The sequence below is a fragment of the Tachyglossus aculeatus genome, chromosome 4, assembly GCF_015852505.1.
Source record: "Tachyglossus aculeatus isolate mTacAcu1 chromosome 4, mTacAcu1.pri, whole genome shotgun sequence".
Classification (NCBI taxonomy): domain Eukaryota; kingdom Metazoa; phylum Chordata; class Mammalia; order Monotremata; family Tachyglossidae; genus Tachyglossus; species Tachyglossus aculeatus.
This window is the reverse complement of record NC_052069.1, coordinates 23628416-23653105: the sequence shown is the minus strand read 5'-3', so window position 1 is coordinate 23653105 and position 24690 is coordinate 23628416. Positions and strand designations below refer to the sequence as shown.

Genomic DNA, 24690 nt, shown 5'->3' with positions numbered 1-24690 from the left:
TCCTTCCGCTCCCTACAGCACTAGTATGTATTTGCACAGATTTATTACTCTATTTATTTTACTTGTACATATTTACTCTATTTTAATGATGTGCATATAGCCATAATTCTACTCTGACAATTTTGACATCTGTCTACGTGTTTTGTTTTGTTGTCTGTGTCCCCCTTCTAGACTGTGAGCCCATTATTGGCTAGGGACCAGCTGTACATGTTGCCAACTTGTACTTCCCAAGCATTTAGTACAGTACTCTGCACACAGTAAGTGCTCAATAAATGTGATTGAATGAATGAATGAATGAATTAATCAATCAATCATATTTATTGAGTGCTTACTGTGTTCAGATTACTGTACTACCCTGCTCTCTCCTGCACTAAGCACTTGCAGGAGTACAGTGTAACAAAGTTGGTAGACACATTCATTTATTCATTCATTCAATCATATTTATTGAGCACTTACTGTGTGCAGAGCACTGTATCAAGCACTTAGAAAGTACAATACATTCCCTGCCCACAACAAACTTTTAGTACAATGGGACTTTGAATATGGTGAGAGCCATGCTCTGTCTAATATGGGGAAGGAGGAATCCCCAAGCTAAAGGTAGCATGCCTGAGGGATACTTCCTTTCCACTGAAAATACTAATTCCATGGCACGGACTCTGGTCGAATCACGGTTAGACTATTGCAGTGGCCTCCTTGCTGGTCTCCCTACCTCATCCAAACTCTCCTCACTCCAACTGACAATATATACAGCTGTGGAATCTTCTTCCTGAGTTGCCACACAGCATGCATTTCTTGTCTCCTTAAACCTTTCCATTGACTTCCCATATCCCTGCACGTCAAGCAGTGCCTTATAATCAGCTTCAAGGCTTTCCACCAATTCATCTCAACTTACCTCCCTGGCTTCTTCATCTGATTATCCCCAATTCACTCATTTTTTCCTCCCAAACTAACCTGCAAATTATACATTCCTTTTGACTCTCCTCTCGCTCGTGCTGTTCCCCAGGTTGGAACATCTCCACTCTTCCAATCTGACAGGTCACAATCCTTCCCATAGTCAAAGTCCTCCTAAATTCCACCTCTTCCAATCTAGCTTCCCCAATTAATTCCCAGTACACTTAATTTATGAAATCCATCACAGATCAACCCATAATTACTTTAATAAACCCATCATTAGCACTCATGTATATAATTTTATTCACTGTATGTTCAATTTTTATAATGATAATGGTATTTATTAAACACGTTCTACGTGCCAGGCACTGTTCTAAGTGCTGGGGTAGATACAAGGTATTCAGGTTGTCCCACGTGGGGCTCACAGTCTTAATCCCCATTTTACAGATGAGGTAACTGAGGTGCAGAGAGGTTAAATGACTTGTCCAAAGTCACACAGCTGATGGATGGCAGAGCAGGATTAGAACCCATGACCTCTGACTCCCAAGCCCATGCCAGTAAACCATGCTGCTGCTCTTATGATTAGTACATTTGTAAATATTTTTATGTACTCCCATTGAAGTGTAAACTCCTTAAAGGGAGGGGAAAGTGTCACTTTTTTTTTGTTCTACCAAATATCTAAGGTACAGTGCACTGCACCCGATAAGCACTCAATAAATGCTATTTCCACTACCACTTCAAGATAGCCCTTACCCTGATGACAAATTACTGTAGGCACTTGGACCCTAGTCCTAGAAATTAGGCACCTGATCTCATCAGAGACTGGAAATGTCACAAGCTAAATAACCATTAGCCTAGCCTAGACTGTACGTTTGTTGTGGGCAGGGAACAGGTCTATCAACTCTGTTATATTCTCCCAAGAGCTAAGTACTGTGTTCTGTGCATAAGAAGTGCTCAATAAATATTGTTGATTGATTGATTTCTACACAAGCTGCTACTTTAGACATTAGCTTGTTTCCAAAAAGTTTTTTTTTTTTTTAACCTCACCAAGACTTGGGTTTTTGTATGTATATATGTATATGGAAAATGTGTTTTCCCCATATGGACTTTGTCAAGGTGATGAAAATTTTTAATTTTAAAGGTAAAAATACCATGCATGTAATGGAGATACCCAATCTAACTTTAGTTCTCTGTAGCGAGAGGTGGGTAGCAGATTCAAGTCGCTGTCTCCTGATATCTTCTCTCACAACACTCATGTATATTCCGTGTTTATGGCCCTTTCTCATCCCTCAGTACATTAACAGGAGCCCAATCTAAGACCACAGTGGGTTTGGGACTTCCTGCTGGTTCATCAGGAAGTCAGCAACCTAATTCAGATGTCACATGTCCTGGTTCAGATCTGAGTGAAAGCACTAGTCTCTTCATTAATCAGCCCAATGTGTTGATTACCAGGATTGAACTGGCAATCAGAAATTCAAGCTATCCATCATACACACACACACACACACACACATAACCCTTCACCCAATCTCTCTAATGCTATCTCTGTCTCTCTTTTTCTCTCTCAGCTGGTGATAGGATGGCAGGTAGGAGAGAAAAAAAGGGTTACTCTCCCTACTTGAAACAGGATTCTATCTCTGGAAGCCTCCTCTGCCTCTCATTCTCTTTTTTATGTTATCTGTTAAGTGCTTACACTGTGCCAGGCACTGTACTAAGCACTGGGGTAGATACAAGCTAATCAGGTTGGACAAACATGAGTCCCTCATAGGACTTACAGCTTACAGTCGGGGGGGGGGCAGCTATTAAAATAGATATTAATAATAATAAGAATTGTGGTATTAAGTGCTTACTATGTGCAAAGCACTGTTCTAAGCACTGGGGGGATTCAAGGTGATCCCATGTGGGGTTCACAATCTTAATCCCCATTTTACAGATGAGGTAACTGAGGCACAGAGAAGTTAAGTGATTTGCCCAAAGTCACACAAAAGACAAGTGGCAGGGCCTGGACTAAAACCCATGACCTCTGGCTCCCAAGCCTGTACTCTTTCCATTGAGCCACGCTGCTTCTCTAGATAACAGATAGATATGTATATAAGTGCTGTGGGCGTAGGATGAGGATAAAACTGCATAGGGATTACAGACTCAAGTGCATCGATGACCCAGAAGGGAGGGCAAATAGTGGAAATGACGGCTTTGTCTGGGAAGGCTTGACGGCTTTGTCTGGGAAGGCTTCTTGGAGGAGATGTGACCTGAGCAGGGCTTTAAAGATGGGGGAGTGGTAATCTGTTGGATATGAATGGGGAGGGAGTCCGTGGAGAAAGGACTTGGATGAAGGACTTCTAGACTGTGAGCCCACTGTTGGGTAGGGACAGTCTCTATATGTTGCCAACTTGTGCTTCCTAAGCGCTTAGTACAGTGCTCTGCACACAGTAAGCCCTCAATAAATACGATTGAATGAATGAATGAATGACAGTGGGTGAGTGCTGAAAAAGACCTTGGTATGCTGAGTAAGCTGGTGTCAGAGGAGCAAAGTGTGGGGCTGAGTTGTAATAGATCAGTGGAGTAAGGTAGGAGAGAGAGAGCTGATAGAATACCAATGATAAAAAGTTTCCGTTTGATATTATGACGGATGGGTAACCAGGAGAGGGGAGAAATGGAATGACCATTTTTTTTAGAAAAATGATGTAGACAGCAGAGAATGAAGTATAGACTGGAGAGGGGAGAGACAGGAGGCAGGAAGGTTGGCATGGAGGCTGGTGGGATAATTATTGTTTTATTTTTGCTGTTATCATTTTTATTGCATTTGCTAAATATTTATTATCCCAGAATGGTTCTACTCACTGGGGTAAATTTAAGATAATCAGGTTGGACACAGTCCCTGTCCTATATCAGGCTCACAGTCTAAATAAGAGAGAGTAGAATGTAATTCCCATTTTACAGATGGGGAAACTGAGGCACTAAGAAGTTAAGTGACTTCCCAAAGCTCCTCAGCAGGCAAGGGGTGGAACTGGAATTAGAACTCAGGTCCTCCTATTCTCACTCTAATGCTCTTTCCACTAGGCCATGCTACTTCCATATGATAAGAGCTTGGATTAATGTGAAAGCAGTTTGAATGGAGACTAAGGGGTGGATTCTAGAGATATTGTGAAGGTGGAACTGACAATATTTGATTACTGATAAGGGTTGAATGAGAGAGATGAATAGAAGTTAAGGCCAAGGTTATGAGCTCATAAGACAGGGAGAATACAGATATTTTCTTCAGTTATGGGAAAAGTCTGGAGGAGGACAGGCAGCAGAGTGAAGTGTGGACCAGAGTTGAGAGAGACAGAAGGCAGGTAAGTCAGCGAGAAGATGGATACAGTAGTCAAGACAGGATAGGATAAGTTCTTGTATCAGTGTAGTAGCAGTTTGGATGAAAAGGAAATGAAGTTGTGAATAATATAATAATAATGGCATTTATTAAGCACTTACTATGTGTAAAGCACCGTTCTAAGTGCTGGGAAGGTTCCAAGGTGATCAGGTTGTCCCGCAGCGGGCTCACAGTCTTCATCCCCATTTTAGAGATGAGGTAACTGAGGTCCAGAGAAGTTAAGTGACTTGCCCGAAGTCACACAGCTGACAATTGGCGGAGCTGGGATCTGAACCCTTGGAGGTAGAACCAACAGGATTTAGTGACAAATTGAATATGTGGGATCTCTGAAAGTGATGAAACAAGGGTAATGTCAAGTTTATAGGCTAGTGTGATTAGAAAGATAGTGGTAATATCTACAGTGATGGGAAAGTCATGGGGAGGAGGAGGGTTATATGGTAAGATGAGGAGTTTATGAGGAGTTTGTACTTGTTAAATTTGAGATGTCAATGGGCCATTCAAGTAAAGATGTCCTGAAAGCAGAAGGAAATATAGGACTACAGACAAGGAGAGAAGTTGGGGCGGGAGAGATAGATTTGGCAATCATCTGCATAGAGATGGTAGTAAAGTCATAGGTGCAAATGTGTTATTCAAGCGAGTGGGCATAGATGGAGAAGAGATGGGGCCCCAGAACTGAGTTGTGAGGGACCTCCTCTGTCAGAGGGTGGGAAATAGGGGAGGAGTCTGCAAAAGTGGCTGAGAAGGAGCAGTTAGAGAGATAAGAGGAGAATCGGGAGAGGAGAGTGTAAGTGAAGCCAAGGTTAGGTAATATTTTCAGGAGAAAGGAATGATGCACAGTGTCCAAGGCATCTCAGAAGACAAGGAGGATTCAGTTGGAATTGAGACCATTGGACTGTGCAAGAAAGAGGTCATGGGTCACCTCTTGTGCAAAGCACAGCTTGTACTTCCCAAGCGCTTAGTACAGTGCTCTGCACACAGTAAGCGCTCAATAAATACAATTGAATGAATGAATGAATGGTGAACCCCACAGCTCTTCCCCACATTCAAAGCTACCCTAAAATCCCACCTTTTCCAACAAATCCTTCTGAGTAGTCTCCCAATATGCTAAATTGTATAAACCAACAGCCAATTCAAGCACTTGCAGGACTATTTATACCCATTCTAAGCAGTTGTGTATGTATGTTTATTCAAATGCACATTCAGTTATTTATTCTGAACTCATGCAAATGTTTTTGTGCTTGTCTCCCCCCTTTAGAGTGTAAGCTACTTGTGAACAAGGAACATGTCACTACTTCAATCTAAACATTCTAAGCACCTATCAATGTGCACTGCTCCAATTAATTAGTTCAATTAATACTACTACTGTCTGTGCTTTTACTACTAGCACAAGTGTTACTATCAATAATAATAACAATAACAATAATAATAATGATAATGATTAAGGTATTTGTTAAGCACTTACTATGTGCCAAGCACTGTTCTAAGCACTAGGGGAGATACAGGGTATTCAGGTTGTCCCACCTGAGGCTCACACTTTTGATATCCATTTCACAGATGAGAGAACTGAGGCACTGAGAAGTTAAGTGACTTGCCTAAGGTCACACAGCAGACAAGTGGCGGAGCCGGGATTAGAACCCACATCCTCTGACTCGCAAGCCCGTGCTCTTTCCACTAAGCCACACTGCTTCTCTAATATTAGACCTATTAGTAGTGTCCATCCAGGGTCCACAGCGGGAATGCAGTCTTTGCTCTGCTCTTTCAGGAATACATTTTACTCCCCGCACCTCCAAGACAAGATGACTGTGAGCCCACTGTTGGGTAGGGACCGTCTGTATATGTTCATTCAATCGTATTTATTGAGCGCTTACTGTATGCAGAGCACTCTACTAAGCGCTTGGGAAGTACAAGTTGGCAACATATAGAGACGGTCCCTACCCAACAAGTAAACAGGCATAAATATAAATAGAATTATAGACATGTCCATAAATATACAAGTTCTGTGGGGCAGAGAAGTGGGGTAGAACAAAAGGAGGGGGAGCTGAGGAAAAGGGGGGCTTAGTCTGGGAAGGCCTCCTGGAGGAGGTGAGTCTTCAGTAGAGCTTTGAAGGGGGGAAGGTTAGGTGCACAAATAGGTGCTAATCACCAGTGTATATATCACTGCAAACCCTAGCTCAGCCTGCTGCTAAGAGCATAGTCTGAGAATCAGAGGAGCTGGGTAATAATAACAATAATAACAATAATGGTATTTGTTAAGCACTTCCGATATGCCAAGCACTGTTCTAATTCAACTTGTACTTCCCAAGCGTAGAGTACAAGTACAGAGTACTGCAGAGTACAGTGCTCTGCACACAGTAAGCACTCAATAAATATGATTGAATGAATGACAGTCTCCTTCCCCCATCCCTCCCCAGTCCTCCTCCGTGATTGATTCGAGTTACACTTCTGAGTTGGGGACGGGGGGCAACGCAGAGTTACTCGGCCGGCTCGCTCCTTCCTCCACTAAGTGGGTGGCCAGTGGCTGCAGAACTATTTATACCCATCCTAAGCAGTTGTGTATGTCTGTTTATTCAAATGCATATTCAGTTATTGATTCTGAACTCATGCAAATGTTTTTGTGCTCGTCTCCCCCCATTAGAGTGTAAGCTACTTGTGAACAAGGAGCATGCCACGACTTCAATCTCCAGCTCCGCTGCCTACATTTTCCTCCAATAGATAACCCCTTGAGCTCACAAAGCAGGTGACTTGTTTGTGCTATGTACTCTGAAGCTCTTAAACCAGTGATGTACTCAGAGTTGGTGCTCAGCACATAGATTTCGTCAGTTAATTCAGCTGCTCCCCTTCCCTATTTTGTTTAGGCCCTGTTCCCTTGAGCTGTTGATTCGCTAGGGAGTTTTACACCTGTTCAAAACCACTTCAGCCTAGTGCTGATACAGCTGAAGACTCATCTACCTACTTGCTTGTAAGAGAGACTCGGGATTATTAGTGTCAGAGATAGCTAATTTTGGATGTAAATTGCCTGAATTCTCTGTTCACCCAGAAAACTAAACTGCAGTTGATCTTTCTGAGGAATAAGGCAGAAAGGGACAGACCCATTGTTTTCATTTATTTGCTCTGGGGTTGGTGCTTAATCCTGTGAGGCCTGGACTATTTGTTGGAGAGAGCGCACACATAAGGACAATTTAGAATATGAAATCAAGTTCTTGAACTTTTCCAGCATGGGGAAGCTGGGAGAGTACTTGGCTGCTCTTAGCTTCCGAAGTATGTTTTATGCCTCCAAACTGAGCCAGCGATCAAGCTGATTTTGAGCTCAGTCCAAAATGCTGAATTGTAGTTTTTCAATCATTTGTGAGTGTCTGTGGGCTATGTCCAGTAAATACTTGAAACACCTCGGAAACCTGCAGAATGTCCTCTGATGGATTTGTTTCCACTTAGGCTTTCCTCTGGCTTTTTTGTTGCACAAAGAGAAAACAGAGCCTTTTATTGATTCTGTGGATCCTATATTAGGCTCTTACAATCCTTTTATTATGCAACTTGAATTTATATTAAAAGCTTTTTAAAGGCCTCAAGCAATGTAGGGCATTTTGACCCTGGCCTAATTTAAACATGCACAGCAAATGATATGTTTCTGTGTTCTTCGGTAATAGTATGTACTTGTAGGCCACCTGCTACTCCAAAAATTTCAAGACACTTGAATGTATTCATTTGTCTGCAGAGGACTCCTAGAGATGAAGAATCCTGTGCCAGATGCCACAGAAGGACATTCCCAAGGTTTAATTCACCTCGTCAAGTTCTCACAGTTAATTAGTGATGCGAGTTAAACTCAACTGTCTAGACTAGTTTTATAAACTGATCAGCTTTCTGTAAATGCTAAGGTGTCCATTGCTTTCCTACCTTAGAAGGGATGGACAAATTTGCACTCAGAATTGATTATAAAATAAGAGAATGCAATATGACTCATGGATTTAAGGGTTCTAATAAAAGAACTTCTTAAAGTCTGAGTCCTTGAATCAAACATTGGGTACTTTGTAAATATCACATTCCTCAATAATGGTTTACTATCAGCTGGTGTTTAGAAAGTCCAGATTTTTACATCTCTATTTTGAAGTGTGCCAATTTGAACTGAATTGATTTCAATTTGAATGCATACTGTAAGTTTACATTTTGGCTTATACCCCCCTTAGAGTCCCACGGGAAAGCATTATAGATTTAATGCGGAATCAAAGCTACACAAGAAGATTTAGTTTTGATTCTGTGTTAAATCTATGTTTTCTTCTCTTCTGCATTATTTATTGTCTCACTAATATTATTCTATTGCAATCATTTCTCAGTTTTTTAACTTACCTTAATGTATATTTGTAATTGAACAATAAATGTATTATTCAGTTCTATTATGCCTTGAGGGAATAGATGTTTGAAACTACAGTTACCACTCCAAAACACTGGGGGGGAAAAAACAAATTAGACGGGATAATCATTAATTGTACTATGCTTGAAAGCTTTCATTTTTCTAAATGTAAGGAAAATGATATGCTAATATTTCCATTGTTGGTGAGAAAATTTTAAAATTCACACTTTATTGAACTACTTTAACTCCTGTCTCCCTAGTTATGCTATCCATCGCAATAACAATAGTCTGATGGTCCATATAGCATTCATTCATTCAATCATATTTATTGAGCGCTTACTGTGTGCAGAGCACCATACTAAGTGCTTGTAAAGTACAATTCGGCAACAGATAAAGTCCCTACCCAACAACGGGCTTACAATCTGGAAGGGGGACACCGACAACCAAATAAAACCAGTGGAAAGGCATCGATAGCATCAAAATAGATACATATAATTATAGATATATACACATCATTAAAAAGTAAATGGAATAATGAATACGTAGAAATATACAGTAGTGCAGGGAAGGGGGTAGAGCAGAGGGAGGGAGTAGGGGTGATGTGGAGGGGAGGAGGAGCAGAGGAAAAGGGGGGCTTAGTCTGGGAAGGCCTCCTGGAGGAGGTGAGCTCTTAGTAGGGCATCTGGATCCAATAAGCACAAAAGGTGACAGTTGTCAAGCTGTCATTCGGCAAACTTGGAAGAGATAGATGACCACCTTGGACAATATTTCCAAAATAATTTTTCAGTGAAACTGTTTCTGAGGTCCCACCTAGTGCTGATGATGTCATTCTTTGCCTTTTTTTTAAAAAAAAAAGATACTCTTTGGTTTTCTCAAGTCCTTGAAGGTGCTTCTTCAAAAGGAATCTCAATGCATTCCATTTTCACTGATAGACATTTACTACACTGTCCATTTTGAGAGGTATGAATCTGGATCCAGTAAGCACAAAAGGTGACAGTTGTCAAACTGTGATTCAGCAAACTTGGTGGATGACCACCTTGGAGAATATTTCCAAAATAATTTTTTGGTGAAACTGTTTCTGAGGTCCCAACTAGTGCTGATGATGTCATTATTTGGCTTTTTTTTTTTTTAAAAGATACTCTTTGGTTTTCTCAAGTCCTTGAAGGTGCTTCTTCAAAAGGAATCCCAGTGCATTCCATTTTCACTGAAAGACATTTACTACATTGTCCATTTTGAGAGGTATGAATCGCAGCAGCATAGAAAAAGTATCTCAGTGATCTCAATTGCCTAGCTACCCAGCCTGGGATTCTCTTATCCTTCACTTACCTTTGAAGGTGAAGAGCTGGAGATGATCTTTCTTCTTCACCTCCCACAGTCCAACCCCTCTCTGGATTCTCATACTGGTTTCTGATTCCCTCCAACTCGTGGCTGCTCCTGAGAGTGGAAGGCCCAGGGTCAGAGATGGGGAGGAACTCCATGCATCCTTGTCCCTTCTGCTTTACAAATTGGTTTAGGATGGGAAGCAGCGAAGCCTAGTGGGAAGAGCATGAGCCTGAGAGCCAGAGGATCTCTGTTACTTGCCTGCCGGGTTATCTTGGGTAAATTTCTCTGTGCCTCAGTTTTCTCAACTTTAAAATGGGGATTCAGTACCTTTTTCTTCTCTTATTTCGACTGTGAGCCCCATGTAGGAAGAGGACTGTGTCTGACTTGATTACCTGGTATCTACCTCAGTAATAATAATAATCTTAATGGCATTTATTAAGTGCTTACTATGCGCAAAGCACTGTTCTAAGTATGGGGGAGGTTACAAAGTGATCAGGTTGTCCCTCGGGAGGCTCACAGTCTTAATCCCCATTTTCCAGATGAGGTAATTGAGGCCCAGAGAAGTGAAGTGACTTGCCCAAAGTCACACAGCTGACAAGTGGCAGAGCCGGGGTTTGAACCCCTGACCTCTGACTCCAAAGTCTGGGCTCTTTCCACTGAGCCACGCTGCTTTTCAGTATCTACAACAGTGCTTGGTACACAGTAAGCCCCTAATAGATACCATGAGAAAGAATATGACTGAATACTGTAAGGGGAACCTGAACTTCCGTGGCTTGCAAACACCTCAGTCATTCCCACCTTCCGAGTCCTGGTGGAAATGTTCCAGTCTGTTAATTAATGGTATTTACTGAGCACTTACTTTGTGCAGGGTACTCTATTAAGCAGTTGGGAGAGTACAGTAAATGAGTCGGTAGACACGTTCCCTGCCCACAACGAGTTTAGTCAAACACTGCCTAGTCAAATGATGGCTGCCAAGGAACAAGCCCTACAATCAATCAATCGTATTTATTGAGAACTTACTGTGTGCAGAGCACTGTACTAAGCGCTTGGGAAGTACAGGTTGGCAACACATAGAGACAGTCCCTACCCAACAGTGGGTTCACAGTATAGAACAGTTCCTACAGTAGCCTCCTTCCCTGCTTCCATCTGTCGTCCAGCATCAGCAGCCATGGTAGTCGGACTCGTTCCCCACAGATCCTATTTCCAAGATAATTTATTGTGGAATGGCTGCCCAAACAAAGCCCCTTTAGAAGACAACTAGAGCCAACTGCAGTCAGTCCGGCAGTCAGTCGCATTTATTGAGCGCTTACTGTGTGCAAGCACTCTACTAAGCTCTTGGGAGAGTCCCGTATAATGATATAACAGGCACATTCCCTGCCCACAATAGGTTTACAGTCTGCATGGCTCAGTGGAAAGAGCCTGAGCTTTGGAGTCAGAGGTCATGGGTTCGAATCCCAGCTCCACCAGTTGTCAGCTGTGTGACTTTGGGCAAGTCACTTCACTTCTCTGGGCCACAGTTCCCTCATCTGTAAAATGGGGATTAAGATTGTGAGCCCCCTGTGGGACAACCTGATCACCTTGTAACCTCCCCAGAGCTTAGAACAGTACTTTGCACATAGTAATCACTTAATAAATGCCATTATTATTATTATTAGAGTGGAAGAGAGACATTAATATACATAAATGAATTACAGATATGTACATGAGCATTGTGGGGCAGGAGCGGGGCAATGAATAAAGGGAGCAAGTCAGGGTGACGCAGAAGGGAGTTGAAGAAAAGGAAAAGAGGACTTGGTCAGGGGAGGCCTCTTGAAAGAGATGGACTTTCTATAAGGCTTTGAAGTGGGGGCCAGTAATTGCCCATTTTGAAGAGAGAGGGGCATTCTTCTAGACTGTGAGTCCACTGTTGGGTAGGGACTGTCTCTATATGTTGCCAACTGGTACTTCCTAAGCGCTTAGTACAGTGCTTTGCACACAGTAAGTGCTCAATAAATATGATTGTATGAATGAATGAATGAATGAATGAATGAAATTCCAGGCCAGAGGCAGGATATTGGCGAGAGGTCAGTGGTGAAATAGATGAGACTGAGGTATAAGTAAGAAGGTTGATATGCGGGCTCGGTTATAGTTGGAGAGTAGTGAGATGAGGTAGGAGCGGGAAGGTGATTGACCATTTTAAAGCCAATGGTGAGGAATTTTGGTTTAAGCTCTACTTCACAGCCTCTCTCTTTACCACCTCCTGCCCCACAAAGTTAGATGTCTTGCATCTCTTTTAACTTTGTCTCATAAGCTCCGTTCCCATAACCCCCATCTTAACTCTATGTGCTGTAAAGTGTCTGGAAAATTTTAATGTCCTGAAGAATTGACTTGTAATTTCAGGAACACGAGAATAAAGGGTAGGGTGTGGATAAAATAGAATCGTTTTGAACTTATTGCTGGTGATCAAAAATGTGCTGAAAGTGGGTGGATTATTGTTTCCTTTACAGGTACACTGTCCTTTTGGAATTTGATGGTAGTTCTATCTGTGAAAATATATAGTATTTAGGCTGGGTCGTGAAATGAGATTACAGAAGACAATGTTTATAGTTTGTACTATATTTAGAGGAGAAGGCAGTACCTACTTAATCATTTTAATTTTATATTACTGCTATAGAAGGGAGAGTAGTCACTAGGACAAATTGTAGTTCACTGTTCCAAGTGCCGAATGCTTTTCAATATTATGGCTTTTAATTTCTACTTTTAAGTCTCTTCCTATCTTCCTCTCTGAAAGAGTTTATCGTTATTCCCCTCCCTCTCCCCCCAGCCAGGAGAGTCGCTACATTGTAATAAAGCTCTGGGTTTTTTGAGAGGACGAGGCATTGGTTGAGAAGAGGAGTGTAGTTTATCTTTGAAGAGTTCTGTTAAAAATAATCCTCAAGACCTATCGTGAATTTGTTTTCAAGAATGTTAATTTAGGATATAATGAATCATTTAAAACAGTACCAATGTTGTATTACTCAAGAGTAAAGATTTCCCATAATCCTTACAGAAGCTAAGCACAGCCATTGTATAACCTTAATCAAGCCTTTCTTTTCTAGTACTACGGTTAGAAGACGATTAAAAAAGAAAATATAAACTAGATTTATCTGAATGGCTTGTTTGAATGCCAAAAATAACTTAGCTATTTTATTGTTGAAAAAACTACGACTATGCCTCCTTTCCAAGTAGAAATCTTCGTAGCAGGGTGACTGGTAGCATTCTATCAGACAGAAGTCTCCCATTATCCCCTGGATTTCTAGTAGTTATTTGGATTTGAGCAATAGTGGACCAGAATTTGAAAGACCATTAGACTCTATTATCCCCGTAGTGGAGGAGAGTAGGAAGAACTGATTAAACAAGCCTAAATCAGTCAATGACGTTTATTGAGCACTTACTGTGTTCAGGATATGGAATAGAGGGGCCCAGTGGTAAGAGCACTTGGAGTTCAGAGGTTGTGGTTCCAATCCTGGCTCTGCCGCCTGTCTACTATGTGACCTTGGGAAAGTCACTTTACTTCTCTGTACCTCAGTTACCTCATCTGGAAAATGGGGATTAAGACCCAAGAGGGACAGGGACGGTGTCCAACCAGTTTACCCTGTTTCTATCCCAGTGCTTAAAACAGAACTCGGCGCATAGTATGTGCTTAACAAATGCCGTTATTATTATTATCTAAAAGCAGTGTGGCTCAGTGGAAAGAGCACGGGCTTTGGAGTCAGAGGTCATGGGTTCAAATCCCAGCTCTGCCAATTGTCAGCTATGTGACTTTGGGCAAGTCACTTCACTTCGCTGTGCCTCAGTGACCTTGTCTGTAAAATGGGGATTAAAACTGTGAGCCCCCTGGGTGACAACCGGATCACCTTGTAACCTCCCCAGCGCTTAGAACAGTGCTTTGCACATAGTGAGCACTTAATAAATGCCATCATCATTATTATCATTCTTACTAAAGAGCTTGGAAGAGTGTGAACTTGGGCAAGTCACTTAACTTCTCTGAGCCTCAGTTACCTCATCAGTAAAATGGGGATTATGACTGTGAGCCCCACGTGGGACAACCTGATCACCTTGTAACCACCCCCAGCGCTTAGAACAGTGCTTTGCACATAGTCAGTGCTTAACAAATGCCATCATCATTATTATTATTATTATTATTATTATTATTATTATTATTATTATTATTAGAGTTGGTAGACATGCTCCCTACCTACAGGTAGCTTACAGTCTAGAGGGGATGTCACTTACGTAGTCCCTGGTCCTGTAGCTTCAGCATGGCAGCAGTGTCTGTAGCAGTGTGGCTCAGTGGAAAGAGCCCGGGCTTTGGAGTCAGAGGTCATGGGTTCGAATCCCGGCTCCGCCACATGCCTGCTGTGTGACCTTGGGCAAGTCACTTCACTTCTCTGAGCCTCAGTTCTCTCAACTGTAAAATGGGAATTAAGACTGTGACCCCCAAGTGGGACAACCTGATCACCTTGTATCCACCCCAGCGCTTAGAACAGTGCTTTGCACATGGCAAGAACTTAACTAATGCCATTTTTATTATTATTAGAAGCAGAGGACCAAGGACAGGATTGACGTAATGTACAACCAGAATAGAAGAAGAAGCCTGGTAGGAACCCCATATGAAAATAAAACCCATTTTGTCCTTCTGGGGCACTCATGGATGAGGTTCCAGCCACACAGTCTCTCCTCATGATGCTGCCAGGACTATATCAGCTTCTCACCAGCAGAACTGGTGGACGAAAAACAGGAAGCTGCTGGGGTGGGCATGGCAGGAAGCAGCGTTGCTCAGTAGAAAAAGCATGGGCTTTGGAGTCAGAGGTCATGGGTTCAAATCCCAGCTTTGGCAATTGTCAGCTGTGTGAATGTGGGCAAGTCACTTCACTTCTCCCTGCCTCTGTTACCTCATCTGGAAAATGGGGATTAAGCCTGTGAGCCCCACATGGGACAATCTGATCACCTTGTAAACTCCCCAGCGCTTAGAACAGTGCTTTGCACATAGTAAGTGCTTAATAAATGCTATTATTATTATTATTATTATTATTATTATTATTATTATTATGGCAGGGAACAGTTGGAAGGGTCATTCTTGAGGATGGTAGGCTTAGGGGTAACTGTTCCTTTTGACCAATGGTTGAAATGGAACTATAGAGGGCTTGACATCAAAGAAGCCTTTCTAATAACATTACCCAATTCTTGTTCATGGATTCCCAGCTGCCCCTGCCTTGGACTCACCCCATAGGAGGCCTTCTTCCAGCACTAGAGAAGCTCCATAATGCAGCTAGCTTTTGGGGCGCCCTGGGAATAATAATAATGGCATTTATTAAGCGCTTACTATGTGCCAAGCACTGTTCTAAGTGCTGTCGAGGTTACAAGGTGATCAGGTTGCCCCACGGGGGGCTCACAGTCTTCATCCCCATTTTACAGATGAGGGAACTGAGGCACAGAGAAGTGAAGTGACTTGCCCAAAGGAAGGAAAGAAGTACTACAGCAAGTTTCACAGAATAAACAAGAGAATCAAGTTGAATTGATTTAAGGGCTTTCTCATTGTTCTTGTCTCTTAATTGATGATATATAGCCACAGGTTTCATTCATTCGCTCCATCGTATTTATTGAGTGCTTACTGTTTAAAAAGCATTGTACTAAGCGCTTGGGAGAGTACAGTAAACAAACAGATACATTCCTGCCACAACAAACTCACAGTCTATAGGGGTCACAGTACACAGTTGTTGTTTATTAAGTGCCCATTATAGGTAGAGTCCTGTCTTGATAGAGTCTACCATATAAGTGACAGATGAGCTTAGTCCCATCACAGAGACTCTGAGTCTGAGAATCTATAAGAAGGAATTGATTACGGTACCAGCCTTCCTCACTCTCTCTTCCCTGACAGTCATAATAATAATGATGATAATGGTATTTGTTAAGCATTTAATATTCATTAGGCCCTGTACTAAGCGCTGGGGTGGGAACAAGCCAATCGGGCTGACACAGCCCTTGTCTCACGTGAGGGTCAAAGTTTCGATCCCCATTTTACAGCTGAGTTAACTGAGGTACAGAGAATTGAAATGACTTGCCCAAGGTCACATAGCAGACAAGCAGTGGAGTCAGGATTAGAATCCATGACCTTCTAACTCACAGGCCCGTGCTCTATCCACTCTGCTTCCACTGGGATCTGGAGTGCAATGATGAGGAGGTGGAGAGGGGATCAGCACATTTTTTTGTTTGTTTTCGTGGTATTTGTTAAGTGCTTTCTACATATCAAACACCATTCTAAGCACTGAGGTGGGTAAAAAGTAGTCAGGTTGGGCTCAGTCTTTGAAGTGGGGCTCATGGTCTTAATCCTCATTTTACTGATGAGGAAACTGAGGCACAGAGAAGTTAAATGACTTGCCCACGGTCACACAGCAGACAAGTGGTGGAGCCGGGATTAGAACCCAGGTGCTCTGAATGCCAGGCCCATACTCTTTCCACTAGCCTGAACAGCTTCTCCATGCTACTCTTTTTTTACTTACATTCAAGACACCCCCATGACCCTGAAAGCTCCTGTGTTCCTCACCCTCCACTCAGTTATTTTTAGGAGTCCCATGGGCCTGTTCTTCATGGAAAACTTCCCTTAGGGGATACTTTGGTCATTAACTTCAGTACTAAGGCAACAACTCTAGTAGACATTGCCCTACCTCAGGCTGTCCCATGGGGACTTACAACGAGGATATAGGAGAACAGTGGGAACAAGAAATCTTTAATCTAAAGCTATTTGAACTGTGCAAGATCAGTGGGAAAACCACTAAAGCCCTGACTCAAGATCCTGGATAATGTGCCCATTGGGTGCTGTTCACAGACCATGTTTTCATCCTCCTGGGACTAATCAAGTAACTCCACTGAGTTGATCATTTGTGGTCTAATATAATCTCACCATTGCATGTTTTGCCATTTCAGTTCCTCCGAAGATCTATGACATCTCGACTGACATGATTGTCAATGAAGGAACCAATGTCACCCTCACTTGCTTGGCCACTGGGAAACCAGAGCCTTCCATTTCTTGGAGACATATCTCCCCATCAGGTAATCCAAGATATTTTGGTTCTGTCGTTCCCTTTCATTATACTCCTGTCACCTCATTGCTTCACCCCTCTGGAGAAACCTGTTTCAGATGGTCCTGTGGCACTCTTAAAGTTTTATTTACATTTGTTGAAGCTTACCGTTATCATTCAATACGGGCATTCAATAGGTATGGAGTACATGAATGAGAAATGTCATTTGAGGCAGACCTTTTTCTTTTCGTTATTTCCTCATATCTAGGGGGTTCGCACCACTCAATGGCACCAGCGAGAATAAATACTTTGTGTACAGCGTTGTACTTGGCATTGGGAGAAAACATGAAAAAGAAGTGACCCTTGGCCTCAAGAAATTGACCTGTTGGTCCAAATGTGTAGCATCAGGTGACTGGGATAACTGCAGCTGCTGCAAATATTTAAATATGAGGAGCTAGTCTTGAATTTTAATCTGTTGGCCTGATACGTAGATATCAACAATCATATTTCCACGGCTTCAAGGGGAATAGTTACATAGAGGTTAATGAGATCTTCAGCTTATCGTAGAAGCTGATGTTTGTGATGCTAGTGAAGCTCAGAGCAGGTGAGTTTTGTTAGCAAATTATCCAGTTCCTAGAGTTTATTTACTAAGCAGAAGTGAATAAATCAAAGGAAAAGGATATATATATCTTTATATATATATGTATATATATATATATATATATATATATATATATATATATATATATATATATATAGTAGGCATGCCACCTCATTTTAGATGACTAAGGTTTGGTTTTAATGGCTTTGCAGTTTTGGAGGAAATGGCTTCTGCATGGATTGTATAGTAGGAATACTTTTTCAGACAATTAAGACTGGGACATTTTATGTAAAGGTTGAAGGGATGGGATCAGGCTTTTGAATCTCTTGTTGCTTTTTTTAAATCAGTTTTCCTAAGAGTTTTTCAGTTTTCTCATCTATCTATTGAGGTTAATGAGATTTACCCAAACCGCAAGCTAAAATTGCTATTAATGTAAGAAAAGATCAATATCATTACATTATACACTTGGATAATGTGCTTTAACACTCTGACAATTTTCCCATTGTACAAGGATTAATCTTTACCTCTCTTAACCCTATGCAATGAATGGCTAATGTTGTGTGACAATTAGCAAAATATGTTAGCCATATACGCTAAGACTTCTAGCCATATTTTGCAGAAATTTTGATTTGACTCGGCAAGCTGTTTTTGTAGCTGAATTTCACATTCTTCTTGAACTTCAGAGTAATTCCTCTATCTTGCCAGCCTGTTTTACAGAGCATATTATTAAACATTGTTTCAGGGTACATATTCAAATGCTTGGATGCTTTCAGTTTGCGAGAATAAAATAAATGTGTTTATTCCCAGAATGATCACAATCATGACAACGAATTATTTTAGGCAGCTGAAACAAAGACAATTGTGACTAAGCAATCTGTTGCCCAGTGTCATCTTTTCCCAGCTGGACCGGGAAAAAAAGACCAACCAACCTCTATTAAAAGAAACATTACGTCAGATGAGAAACAATGTGGTCTAGAGGAAAGAGCACGGGCCTGTGAGACAGAGGACCTGGGTTATAATCCTGGCTGTTCCATTGGCCTGTTGTGTGCCCTTGGGCAAATCACTTAACTTTTCTGGCCCTCAGTTACCTCATCTGTAAAATGGGGATTAAGACTATGAGCTCTATCTGGGACATGAACTGTGTCCAACATGATTCGCTTGTATCTACCTCAGTGCTTAGTACAGTACCTGCCACATATTTATTTTTGTACATATTTATCACTCTATTTATTTATTTTACTTGTACATATCTATTCTATTTATTTTATTTTGTTAGTATGTTTGGTCTTGTTCTCTGTCTCCCCCTTTTAGACTGTGAGCCCACTGTTGGGTAGGGACTGTCTCTATATGTTGCCAATTTGTACTTCCCAAGCGCTTAGTACAGTGCTCTGCACATAGTAAGCGCTCAATAAATACGATTGATGATGATGATGATGATGCCACAATAATAAGCACTTAACAATACCCATTAAAAAAAAATAGACGGCTGTCGCGGCCAGCTTTAGGAAGTGATTAATAATAAGAATTAGAATAATGGCATTTATTAAGCACTTACTATGTGCAAAGCACTGTTCTAAGCACTGGGGAGGTTACAAGGTGATCAGGTTGTCCCACGGGGGGCTCACAGTCTTCATTCCCATTTTACAGGTGAGGGAAGTTAGGCCCGGAGAAGTGAAGTGACTTGCCCACAGTCACACAGCTGACAGTAGGCACAGCCAGGATTTGAACCCATGACCTCTGACTCCAAAGCCCGGGCTCTTTTCCATTGAGCCATGCTGCTTCTCTAATGTGATTTCTAATTCTAACACTGATTCTAATGTGGCGTTTGTTTGTCATTCATAAACCCGAAAGTTTATCTTTAGATAGGCAAGGGTGTACTTGTTGCAAATTCAACAGAACCCCTACCAAAAATGTACACTTCAGTAATTTACTGCTGAGTGAGCATATTCATTCAATTAATTGATCACAGTTGTATTTATTGAGCACTTTCTGTGTGCAGAGTAAAGTACTAAGCTTTTGGTAAAGTACAATGCAAAGAGTTGTTAGAACTGATCCCTTCCTACAGGGAGCTTACAGTCCACAGTGCATAGTGTCACCTAAAGAGAAGTGGTGAGTTTAGTTAACTGGTCTGTTGCTTAAATAAAAGTTAGGTCGTGTTATGGTCATTACTCTCTTTCTCATATTTGGTCCTCTATTTTAGAACAAAGGGAAAAGAAGTGTTAGTCGAGTGCTGGGTGGGTAAAAGATATAATTTCAAGCAATCCTAAGGAGCATACTACTGGTTCGGTCTAATTTAAAAAATAGAAACAAGACACAAGGACCTTGCGTCTGCCTCCCCATTGTCTTCTCCTTTGAACTGCTGGGTTCTGATCTGTTCTTCATAGCATGGGCCACCCAAATATGGCATCCAATGATCACTGACTCATTTCTTTGGACAACTCCTCCCAAATAATAGGAATAATTGTGGTGTTTCTTAGACGCTTACTACCATACTGCTCCTAACTTACTATCTGGGGTAGATACAAGACAATCAGTTGGACCATTCTGGAGGCCTGACCAAGAACTCCGGTGGACTCAGTCTCTTCCCCCTTGATCTAACTTTCACCCAGGTCCTTAATGGTGGTATTTATTGAGCTGCAACTGAGGGGGGAAACACTATTAAAGGCATGGAAGAGTATGATAGAAAGAAAAATACAATCCCTGCCAACAAAAAAGCTCCCAGCCTAGAGGATATACTTGCTGTTTTTAATTTAGTTTCCCTAATCCTACATAGAGGCCAATGCCCTCAACTAGAAATGGGGAAGGTGATTGATCTTTTTCTGCTACTTCTTCAACCTTGCCCCACCATATCATCCATTTTTTTTTTATTTGGTGGTATGCAGATCATCAGCACTTATGTTCACATCTGTAATTTAATTTATCTATTTATTTATTCATTCATTCAAGCGTATTTATTGAGCGCTTACTGTGTACTAATTATATTAATGTCAGTCTCCAAGTCTTGACTGTTAGCTTATTGTGGGCAGGGAATGTGTCTGTTACATTGTAATACTCTACTTTCCCAAGCGCTAAATTCAGTGCTGTCCACACTTTAAGTGCTCAATAAATACGCTTGACTGACTGACTGAATCGAGAGAGAGTGCAAATGCTCATGTACATTATTTCTCTTTCTGAAATCTTCTGGGTTATCCACTAGTGAATACGTACAAGGAAGAGAGTTAATCTAGAAGAGCCACTGTTTGTGGATGATTCATAACATAAACTGGACCATATCTGAGAGAAGATTGAATTAGGGACTGTGAGACCACAGTATATAGATAGCATAATTCCTCAAAGCACTATTTGGAGTTAAATGTAGATTCATCATAGGTCAGGATATGTTACACCTCAATCCCATTAGACATTGCGGGAAAATGGAAATAAGAATTCTTCACTGGAAATGCCATGGATTATTGGGTTGATGTTGTGTGAAGTGTGTCTGAAAATTTGGGTTGTGGGTTATCTGCACTCCTTGAGGCACTGAGTGGAACGTATTACTCTACTTTCCATACCGTTCCCATCTTTCTGGTAATCACCCTTTGTCACGATTCTTCACTGAAAATTTTGAGTGGTGGGCCAACACAGAGAGTGATATTATGAAAAGAATGCATGCATCAGTCTGCAGAGCAGAGCAGTGTGTCTTCCAAACATTATAATCCTTGATGATCCAGTTTCAGTCTTGAACTACTGACATGATGCTTTGCTCTTCGATGTCAGAAAAAAAGTCAGGAAAACCTTCAATTTATTCAGATGACATTTCAACAATACAGGATCTTCCTTTTCCAAGCCACTGTTTCTTGTTCCATTCCGGCATTGCACTGTATGCCGAGCTTTTGTGAATTTGTATAAAGACTTTACATAATAGATAATTATATAATGAATGAATTTACATAATGATGGAAAGTAAAATTTTCACTGTAAGATTACGCTCCAATAATTTATATACCCATTTAAAATTTCCTCTTCATTTCTGTGCTTTTTGTTCTCATTACTTAAACTTGCAATTGTCTTTTTCCATAATTCTCTGCAGCTCGATATATTAAATCATTTGGATTCACAACTTTCAATACCAGCTATTTGAGTGTAGATAATGACGAGTTCCAGTAGTTTAAAAATTTGCATAGACTTGCACAATAGGCTCAAACTTATAATAATAATAATAATAATGCCATTTATTAAGCGCTTACTGTGTGCAAAGCACTGTTCTAAGCTGGGGAGGTTACAAGGTGATCAGCTTGTCCCATGTGGGGCTCACAGTCTTAATCCGCATTTTACAAATGAGGTAACTGAGGCAGAGAGAAGTTAAGTGTCTTGCCCAAAGTCACTCAGCTGACAATTGGCGGAGCCGAAATTTGAACCCATGACCTCTGAGTCCAAAGCCCGTGCTCTTTCCACTGAGTCACACTGCTTCCTATATCTGAAAACTGGTATTTGAGAGCAATGTGTTTACCCAAATAAAGGAGAATGATGGGAATCTCAGTTAGGGCTTCAAAGAACTTGTCTGTTAGAGGGTACCATGCAGTGACAAAAGTTTTAATGATGATGATAATAATAATAATAAAATAATTATGGTACTTGTTAAGGACTTACTATATGCCAAGCACTGTTCTAAGCGCTGGGGTAGATAGAAGTTAATCAGGTTGGCCCCCTTCTAGACTGTGAGCCTGCTGTTGGGTAGGGACCGTCTCTATATGTTGCCAACTTGTACTTCCCAAGTGCTTAGTACAGTGCTCTGCACACAGTAAGTGCTCAATAAATACAATTGAACGAATGAATGAATGAATACAGTCCCTGTACCACATGGGGCTCACAGACTTAATCCCCAGTTTACAGATGAGGTAACTGAGGCACAGAGAAGTGAAGTGACTTGCCAAGGTCACACAGCAGACATGTGGCAGAACCAAGATTAGACCCAGGTCTTTCGGGCACCCAAGCCCATACTCTATCCACTGTGCCACGCTGCTTCTCATCTTAACATTTTCCTGATAAACCATCTTTACTTACTATTGGAGTGGATTTTAGGGACTCAATTAGGCAGGCATGATATCTGAGTGGAGGTATTTCCCAGTCACCCCACAGATTACCAACAAGTCTCAGTGTCCTAGATCATTTAATTATGTCACAGTCTAGACGGATCCCAAACTCATTTGACTTCAAGTCAAGTGTTCTTCTGTTCTGTCTGTTTCTCTTCAACTCCTGAAGTCTTTAGACCATCCAGAAAGTAAGGAGAAAATGTCAGTCAGTCAATCGTATTAGCCACATCTCCCTAAGTGGGTTGACGTCTAGAAGGTGGAAGCAGAAAAAAGGGTCAAGGATCCTGTAACTGAATACAGATGTCATGGCTTGCTACCCAGCCTCTAGCAACTGATAAAACACGAACTCACGTTGTCCCAAATCATGGCTCAGATTAATTAAAGTCATTTATGAGCCATGATGGTAAATATGATATGAAGCATGAAGATGCAAAGCTTCTTGGAAACCTTATATATTATTAACACAATGAATTATGGATTGTGTTATTCTTGTTATCTCTAATGTCGATGATCATCTGAACCGTTTCTTTCCCACACTTGAGATTAATAAATTACACTTGCCCTTTAATTTGTTTTAGTTTGGTTTTGCACATTCAATATTGCTGTGGCCTAACTCTGCCACAGTCACTTTGGAAATAAACAGATCGGTATTGTCTCAAAACAAAAAATTGAAATTGTAATTTGGAATATGGACTGGGGTAAAGCCTAGTTTTTCAAAATCCTTTTCATCTTTTAGACGCCACCTCTTCTGTATTTAAAAAAAATTAGTGTGCTAGCTATGATAGAGAAGCAGCGTGGCTCAATGGAAAGAGCACAGGATTTGGAGTCCAAGGTCAGGGGTTCAAATCCTGGCTCTGCCAATTGCCAGCTGTGTGACTTTGGGCAAGTCACTTCACTTCTCTGCGCCTCAATTCCCTAATCTGTAAAACGGGGATGAAGACTGTGAGCTCCCCATGGGACAACCTGATCACCTTGTAACCTCCCAGCACTTAGAACAGTGCTTTGCACACAGTAAGCACTTAGTAAATGCTATCATTATTATTATTATTATTATCATTTTAATTGTAATTATGTGAAAACTGAGATTATTTGATTGATGGTTAAAATTTGAAAATCATTCTCATGCTAGGATACGAAAGAGTAACTTCCAGATACCCATTTCACTAGCATAATACTAGCATGAAGATAGATGGAAAGGAAAGAAAAGAATCATAGTAAAGCCTGAATTCCTGTAGCAGTCAGTGTAATTTTCTCCAAGTTATTTATGTTATTTGTTAAGTTCTCAGTACCTCCTTATCACTGAGGTAAAGCCAAGATAATCATATCAGATCCAGGACCTGTCCCAAAGTTTAGAGAGATAGGGAGAGTAGCTATCTTGTCCACATTTTTCAGATTAGGAAACTGAGTCCCAGAGAGGTAAAGTGACATCCGGTTGGAATAGTTGGGATTAAAACCTAGTTCTCATGACTCTCAGCCCAGTGGTCTTTCCCCTAGGCTACACTTGATCTTGAATACTATAATGGTGCTGTCCTGGAAACAGAAAGGGTGAGCACCTAATAATTTTCTGAAAATGTGACTTTGAACATCAAAAGTTTAATGATTTCCTCAGAGTCTTAGAAAATAAACCCAAAAGAGGAGGAAGGGAATGTATTTTGAAGAAGAATACAAAGTATTTCCTATCTATATTCTATGAAGTAGACAAAAATTCTATATGGTCTAGTGCCAAAGACAAGGATCTGTCATTCCAATAAAGAGTCCTAAGGGGCAAATGTCTGAATGAGATAGCAAAGCCAATCTGACTCTGAAGAAAAAAAGTTTCTTAAAACAACTGAAAAGAACTAAGGAAAATAGTATTTCTTCTTCTAGGGCCAAGTGTAGGGCTGCTACACTTCGATCTTTTAAGGAACCCAATTAGAGGAGTGAGTGTTTAGGAAAACACCTTCTGTAGGTTTCCTTATCTTTGCCTGAAAAATACAGTTTCAGTTCATATAGATTTGCATCTAATTTGGGCAACCATATCTAAATTCTGTCATTTATGATAAAAAAGA

The 24690-nt window shown here is 41.1% G+C and overlaps 1 protein-coding gene across 1 annotated transcript in view; it reads left to right on the top strand.

Moving 5' to 3' along the window:
- NEGR1 (neuronal growth regulator 1) overlaps nucleotides 1–24690 on the top strand; it is a 1261670-nt gene that overhangs the window by 735795 nt on the left and 501185 nt on the right. Inside the window, exon 3 of the mRNA XM_038745743.1 lies at nucleotides 16875–17000. Coding sequence (XP_038601671.1) covers nucleotides 16875–17000 — 126 coding nt within the window. The remainder of the gene's footprint in view (nucleotides 1–16874; nucleotides 17001–24690) is intronic.